Source organism: Tupaia chinensis, unplaced genomic scaffold (assembly GCF_000334495.1).
Source record: "Tupaia chinensis unplaced genomic scaffold, TupChi_1.0 Scaffold139767_1, whole genome shotgun sequence".
Classification (NCBI taxonomy): domain Eukaryota; kingdom Metazoa; phylum Chordata; class Mammalia; order Scandentia; family Tupaiidae; genus Tupaia; species Tupaia belangeri.
In genome coordinates this window covers 1,221,416-1,229,492 of record NW_006199647.1, presented here as the reverse complement: position 1 = coordinate 1,229,492, position 8,077 = coordinate 1,221,416, and the positions used below count along the sequence as shown (strand labels likewise).

The 8,077-nt window shown below is 51.5% G+C and overlaps 1 protein-coding gene across 1 annotated transcript; it reads right to left on the bottom strand.

Annotated features, from left to right (window-relative positions):
- Nucleotides 1–3,780: 3,780 nt before the first annotated feature.
- Nucleotides 3,781–7,645, bottom strand: GAR1 (GAR1 ribonucleoprotein; the record flags this gene model as incomplete). Its single annotated transcript, XM_006162244.2, is given in 5 exon segments — nucleotides 3,781–4,096; nucleotides 4,450–4,521; nucleotides 5,598–5,751; nucleotides 7,005–7,064; nucleotides 7,491–7,645. Coding segments are annotated over 5 exon segments (455 nt in total), but the record flags the coding sequence as incomplete, so codon positions are not given.
- Between the last annotated feature and the right edge of the window lie 432 nt (nucleotides 7,646–8,077).

Here is an 8,077-nt window from a genome sequence, read left to right as displayed (position 1 = left end):
AATTCAAGAGTGAATTTCCACCCCCCCCCCAGATTTTTTGCAATAGGGTACATGCGCTCGCCAGAGAGACAGAAAGTAAGAAATCATCCCCCCTCGGGGGGATGACCACACTGCAATCCCTTCTCCTCCGTTATCCTCTTGGGATTTTGGGCACGCATGAACATGTGCCTGGCATGAGTTTTAAGCCGCCAGGTCCAGGACTCACACAGCGGTCAACTACATGGGAGTCCAGTGACGTAACCATTACGCCATCTGCTGGATGGCGTAAATTTCTTAAAATGAGAAACATTAGAGAGGCTTAGCTTTACCAAGGGTCATACGGAAGCGTGAACTTCACAGAACTGCTAGAAGGCCATACCTACCCCAGAACAGCACAGGAGGGGCCTCAGATAACGGTCTGCTTCAGTTCTTACCTGCATATAAATTCCAGGTGAGCAGGTTGCTTGGGCTGTCCTAGCCTTGCGGCTGCAGTGCCGAGTGGCACACATACTAGGAAAGTGACCTCGTTGGTATTATTTCAAAGTACCGAAACACTCTCCAATGATCCTGAAGCAATAAGCGTGATACCCAAGATGTCCTGGGAGCTTGAAAACTCACTGGGCATGTGAGCGGGAGTGCTCCAATCCCAACAGGGTTCTGGAGAACACATGCCCTCTGGCAATTAAAATCGTTTTGAATTGGCTTTGGCTCATAAGCCCCTTCTTTCCTGTAGTAAATAACAAAATTGCAGCAACCACCTAAAACAGCCCAGAATTATTTCTATTAAGAACTGAAGAAAATAACCGCGGATGGCCATCTCCCTACCGGGCAGAAGTTTTACAGATGTGAGCGGAGTGCACTCACACTTCTCGAGCTTCCCTCGCGAGCCCTACAGAAAGGCCAGACCGTGAGCGCATCGCGTCTGCACACCTCGCTCTGCAGTACGCCCTTCTCAGCTGGCCCGAGGCCAGCCCCCTCCCTCAGACTGCTGGGATGCGAACACTGGTGTCCCACTCCTGTTCCACTGCCCTGGCCTCAGTGCACGGGAACCGATGAAAACAATCCGAATGCTGTGATCAACTCAGAAGGTTTAAAGTAGAAATCGAAATCTTTTACAATGGAACTGAGTGACAGTGGCCGCAGCGCTAAGCTCATGAGCGCCGGGCTCCCTAAACAAGCCGCGCCTCTGAGCTGGACTCAAAATCGAACGCCACAGAGGAGACCAGAAGGAACTATACTGTAAGGACGACACGGAGGTGAGCACGAAGATGCCCGATGACCACCCTGGGGTCTCCCCACACCCTGGCAAGCCTACAGAACGGTGCACGGTTGCGTTCAGGATAACACCATGGCCTCCTGGTGGTCGCTAACGTACTCTGTAAACCATGGGTAGACCCCTCCTAGCTGCCCGGCCAGCCCCGTAGCCTGGTGCGTAAGCGAGCTGGAACTCGCTGGCTGACTACAGCTCGAATCCCAGTGCAGCCGCTTGGAAAACATGCCAGCAAGTGCATGTGCGTATCCATGCTGCATCCCTGACTGGACAGACGGCAGGGCTGTAGCACGACCTCGCCGACTAGGCGCGCCATCTCTCGGGTCACTTAAATGTAAAATGGTGGGGCTGGCAGGTGGCACGGTGGGTAGAAAACATAGAGTAGTGGGGCTGGCAGGTGGCGAGGTGCTTGGGTACTGGACTCCCACATGGCCAACCACAGTTTGAGTCCTGGACCTGGCGACTTGCTTTCTCACTTTTCCTCTCTCTCTGGTCAAATAAAAAAATAATAACAACAAATAAAATTAAGTAATTATTTAAATTTTAAAAAAAAAAAAAGAGTAAAAACTTTGGCCCTAATACTATTTCATAAACAAGTCTTTTACCCTAAATTGCAAAAGCATCATTGTCTCTTCCCCTGAAAAGTAGTTTTTGGGGCCAGCAGATGGTGTGGTTAAAACTGCTGGACTCCCACGTGGCTGACCACAGTTCGAGTCCTGGACCTGGCGGCTTGCTTGCTCATCACTCTCTGTGTCTTGCTACGGTTGAATTAAAAATAATAACGATAAAGAATTCTTTTTCAAAAAAGTAATTTTCAGGAACCAGTCGTTAGTGTAATGGCTATGTCCCACGTAGTCGACCATGGTTCACGTCCTGGACCCGGTGGCTTAAAACTCACACTGGGTGCGTGTGCATGCGTGCCCAAGATCCCGAGAGGAGAATGGAGGAGAAGGGATTGCGGCGTGGCCATCTCCCCTGGGGGGTGATTTCTCGCTTTCTGTCTCTATGTCTCTCTGTCTGGCGAGCTCACGCGCCCTATAGCAAAAACCTCTCCAAAAAAAAAAAAAAAAGTAATTTTCAACGTACTCACTCATCATGTGCCTGGCCTACATCTGTACTAACCGTGGGAAGTCCATTAACCAAGAGGGTGGGTAACGCCTGAGCACTGTCAGACTCTCAGCCCGGCACTCCAGGGTTCAATCATACCCAAAAGGTGACTGGATGACATGGAAATGTCCTTTCTGCCAAGAAATAACACCGTAAAGACGGCAAAAGAACAGTGCCAGGGTGAAGGGGGCCACACCACGGTACTCGGAGTCACTGTCCCGCTTTCCTGACACTACACTGGCAACGCTGTCCTAGCATCCCAACCAGGAACCCAGCACGCAGCAGCACATCAACGGTTTGCCGAGGGTGAACGCCTTAAACCTTCGTTTCCTTTTAAAGTAAAAACAGGCCCAGCCACACCCTGGAGCCACGTGAGAGTCACCCTGAACACAGGGCTCCCCATCCCGACTAGCAGAGCCTGTGGGAGGATCGCTGTGTGGGGACACCATATTTGAGGCTCCTGTTCCTGTCGCTCACAAAGAAATAAGTGAAAAAAAGAACATTCAAAACTAAACTTTCAATATTTCACCCATGTTGAATGAAATCAATGAAATGCTTCTTCAGAAACTGCTCGAACTGAATCTAGCTTGAACAGACCTGGACCAGCATCTCTAACAGCCTCGTGGTACTGAAATTGTCGACTGCTCTAATAGAAGCTGCTTCACTAACTTACATATTAAAACACAAACAGGAGGGGGACCAGCAGTCAGCGTAATGGCTATGTCGCTGGACTCCCACGTAGCTGACCACAGTTCAATTCCCAGACCCCATGGCTTAACCTCACGCCGGGCTCATGTGCGTGCGTCCCCAAGATCCAGAGAGGAGAATGGAGAAGGGATTGTGATGTGGCCATCCCACCCAGGGGGGTGATTTCTCGCTTTCTGTCTCTCTCTCTGAGCCTTTATGGTGAACACATGCGTCCAAAAAAAAAACCTCTTGAAGAAAAAGAATTCAAACAGGGAGACCAGCACGTGGCATGGTGGTTAAGGCACTGGATCACAAATGACTGCAGTGGTTCAGGTCCCAGACCCAGTGGCAGGAAAAAACTGCCAGGTGAGTGTGTGTGTGTGTGTGTGTGTGTGTGTGTTGACCAAAACTCCAAGAGGAGGGGGAAGGAGCTGCAGCAAGGCCTTCCCTGCAGGGGGCTTTTTTCTCACATTCCCTTGCTATCTCTCTGGTAAGTGCACACACCATATGGCAAAAATCTTAACCAAAACAAAGACACACATGGGAAATACATGTTCTCCTGCACAAAGGGAAACGTTCTGAAAGGAGTGCTAATTTACAACAGCCTCAAAGCACGGCCCAGTCGTCGTTCTTACGAAGCCAGCAACATATATACATAAACCCCACCAGGTGCAAGCGTTAGTGGATTCTTTTTATCTTAAAAATAAGTTTGGTTTAATGAACACATGCTAAATAACTTACAGGAATAAAACACTTTATTTTAAAAATTCAAGTAAGCTTCAAATGAAAACTTGGGTCCATTTTTGAGCACGCACAGCGTACCAGGCGCTGTATGAAACGCGAGATCGTCCGTGCCCTGCTCGAGCGGCGTGGACTGGCCGGCTGCACCCGTCTTACGTAATATGGACGTCTTAGCTCTGCCATCGTAAAACTCCCAGATCTTCAAGATCTGCTCAAATACAAGCTTCCAGTCCACAGCGGAGGCGGCTGACGTGAGCGAGCGCAGAAACCCACTGAAGGCGCCTGTCAGCTGTCGCCCTTAACGTCCTCTCCCTGTGGAGAGAAAAAGAAAGTCTTAGTGGTACGAAGAATGGATTTTAACAGCACTAGTACCCAAATCTCAAATTCAAAGTCAGCATTAGTGTCTGTGATTTCAAAACAGTCACTGGCCAGATTTAACCAGCACTCATATTTTTTTTATTTTTTAGTTTATAATAGCAACACCAGAAGTTGACAAAGACAGACAAGAGCCATCAAGCGTGGCATGAACGAGGCCAAGGGTGAGGCTGAAGCAAAGAGCACCAGCGTCTGCGCACTTGCCGGCGGAAACGAAGACGGGGCGGGGAGAGAGGGCCAGTCACGTAAACCCTGAAACCGCCGTCATTTAAGACATTTTCTTCACTCACCTCTGAAGCCACCACCCCCTCTTCCTCCTCTGAAGCCCCCGCCTCCACCTCCTCTTCCACCTCGAAAACCACCTGGAAAGGGAAGCGTTCATCAGACGAGGCTGGCACGACACCGACAACAAAGCGCACTGACTCCTACCCGCACGGAGAACACAGCCCCAGGTGCTCCACTGCAGTGAGAACCCTTGGAGCTAAAGACGGAGACACTGCGGTATTCCCCGATTGGCAGAGGCCAAGGTCACCGCATAACCAATCCGAAGAGCTTCCTGAAGCATGATTTAGCCCCACCGTTAGAGAACGCTTACACTGGCCTTTCCTCAAGGCGACCGCTTCCCTGACCGAACTGGGAGTGGCACTCGGGGAGCCTGCGGGAGTTCTGGCCAGCTGGCCTGCACATGGCCTGGCTGCGAAGCTCACACTGGTGAGTCGTGAGGCCTGAGTGCCCTGGGGCCGCACGGATGTGCCAATGCTGTGGAGAGTGCACAGACCAGAATCCTAAAGCCACAGCAAGGGACTTACGGGTGACAGTTCCCGACATGACACCAGAAGGTATGGGTCTAATTCTGGGTCTGCAATTGCTAGATTTGGGCAAATTAACTTCCATTAGCTTCTGTTCCCTCATCCATAAAATAAGGATTTCACCTATCTTAAAAGGTTTTGCTGGGGGCCAGCAGATGGCGTAGTGGTTACATCGACTCCCGCGTGGTCGACCACAGATAGTCTGGGATCTGGCAGCTTAAAGAAAAACTCAAGCCGGGCACATGTGTGTGTGCACCCAAGATCCAAGGAGAGAATGGAGAAAGGACTGCAGCATGGCCAGGCCCCCAGGGGTGACTTCTCGCTCTCTGTCTCTCTCTGGTGAGCACACATGCCCTACAGCAAAAATCTCTCTTAAAAAAAGGGGGGGGTCTTTGCTGACTAATAAAAAAAAAGTATGTGAATATTAAAATAATATGTGATCAATTCTCAGCATACAATCAACACTCAATGACATTAACTCAAACTAAAATTCTGGAACGAACAGTTACATCATGGGCATCTGCAGATACCTGAAAACAAATACAGGGAAGTCTGTCTCTGCTAATTAAAACTGCACGACCGAGGGAGCCGAGGCCGAAATCGCACCGCAGCTCCCACCAGTAACTCACCGCCTCTGCCGCCGCCTCTGCCGCCGCCGCCGCCTCTTCCTCCTCCTCCTCCTCCCCGACCTCCCCTGCCGCCTCCTCGGGGAGGGCCTTTCTCACCCGGAGGCCGAGGTAAAAACCTCTGCAGTGGCAGCAACTTATATGGGGCTATATAAAACTGGAAACAGAAGAGAAGCAATTACTGTGATGACCTGAGGGGTGGTACAGCACAATCGCCAAGAATCTGCACACGATGTATCATCAACCACCTGGGTTCAAATCCCAGATCTGCCACTTATTACGGTAGCTCTGGGCAAGGACTTAATTTCTTAAAACTTCTCAGTACAGTAGAGTGTGCCCCATCCGAAATACTCGGGCCCAGAGAACACTGGGCTGTGGACTACCTACACGCCACGGTGAGGTAACCCGGCTGGGGGCCGCTGGCAAATTGCCCTACAGGGACGCAGCAGGCAGCCACACGTAGCTCCTGGGCACTGGCCCGTAGCTCATGTGACTCAGCACTGGATTGTCTACTGCTTTTTTTTTTTTTTTGGAGGGACTTTTGCTATGGGGCGTGAGTGCTCGCCAGAGAGAGAGAGACAGGGAGACAGAAGGTGAGAAATCCCGCCCCACGGGGGACGGCCACGCTGCAATCCCTTCTCCTCCATTCTCCTCTCGGAATCTTGGGCACGCACGCACATGCGCCCAGCATCAGTTTAAGTCACCGGGTCTGGGACTTGAATCGTGGTCTACTACATGGGAGTCCAGCAACATAGCCATTACGCCAACTGCTGGTCCCTTCATTGCTCATTTTCATTTTCCTTTTTAACTGCTGAGGGCATGTGTTTATTGAAATATTTATGGGGTAGTACCTACCTTCTCTCCCCAGCTGTCACTTTTATAATTTAACATTTTACTTAAAATGTTTGCTCACACAAGCTCTTCAGTGAGTTTTACACAGAGTAAAACAATATGCTAGCAGTTACCGACTGGTACGGTCTAAGGGTGTCAATAATACATACAAGGGAACCAGCAGTTAGCGTAATGGCTATGTCGCTGGACTCCCACGTAGTCGACCGCGGTTCGTGTCCCGGACCCGGTGGCTTAAAACTCACGCCGGGCGCGTGTGCGTGCGTGCCCAAGATCCCGAGAGGAGAATGGAGAAGGGATTGCGGCGTGACCATCCCCTCTGGGGGGTGATTTCTCGCTTTCTGTCTCTATGTCTCTCTCTGTCTGTCTGGTGAGCGCACGCGCCCTATAGCGAAAACCTCTCCAAAAAAAAATAAATAAATAATACGCCCAAGAGCAATGCTGTAGTGGTCCAGAGCATCTCCATGAGAGCTTCATCCGTGACACGGGAGCCCAGTGCCCCAGGGAGAGCTGTCTGAGGGCAGCAATCCCAGGACCCAACGCCGTGTAGGCTGGACTCACCTTCTGTAGTTTTTTAAAGGAAGATGCCTTCATGTTTTCTGACAATTTAACTGAAAAATACTATTAAATTAAGGAATAAGCAACTGAGATGGAGGAGGTATGAAGCCTTCTGAATGCACACTATTTGCTAAGAACAACGGAGGCCATATGCACGAGTCCCATAGAATAAACGAAGCTTTGAGAAAAAAAGCTTTCACTTCTACTGCACAATGCCGGGACACATCATATCCACAGCAACCAACCAAGTGCTTACCCAGGCCTCGCTCCAGGATTTCTCAACAGGAGGCAGCCTCCCAGGACTTAGTTGCAGTGTGTGTGGACGCCACACGGTGAGTATAGACAGTACCCCCCCACACCTTCTGCCCCATCTGTAGCAACACTGTCTGATTCCAGGAGCCGGGTTCCACTTCAGTTGTAAGTAAGAGACTCAGAAAAAACAGTCACCTCTGAAGGAGAGTATTAGATCTCCCGGTTAGAAAAGGATACAAAATCTCTAAGTTGTCCAAATATTTCGTCTACTTTCCCGACCTGTTCTTTGTTTTCTAAGTAGACAGGAGCGTTGAAGTAAGGCACCTTATTCTCCTCCGTGGTACACTTACAGACCAGGTCGTCCTCGCAGGGGTGCATGAACTCGCCGAGCACTGGCCGGGCAGGGAAGGCCGCACGTTCAGCCGGGGACCGGCCCCCTCCTCCAGAAGCCTTCCCCATTCCCCCCTCCGAGGCAGAAGGGCGCGCTCAGGGTGGGCGTCCTGGGGTGTTCGGCCCGAGTCGCGGACACTAGTTGGGCCCGTGTTCTGACCAGAGCACACACAACCTCAACTCTGAATCGGGTCTGCCGCCCGCTCCGAGGAAATCAGGCCCCGCCATCACTGCCTGCCCTCCGGCCCAAGCTCGGCCCGCGCCAAGGGTCTCCAGCTTTCCCGACCTCCGCCTGCAAGCCCGTCCGATTACGGGCCGGTGGGCATTCCCAGGGACCCCGCCCCAGGCTGCTCCTGCACCGGCGCCGGGCAGCTCCGCCTTCGGCCGGACGCGCAAACCGCGACGCAGCCGAGGCCCGGGGGCGGACAGACCCC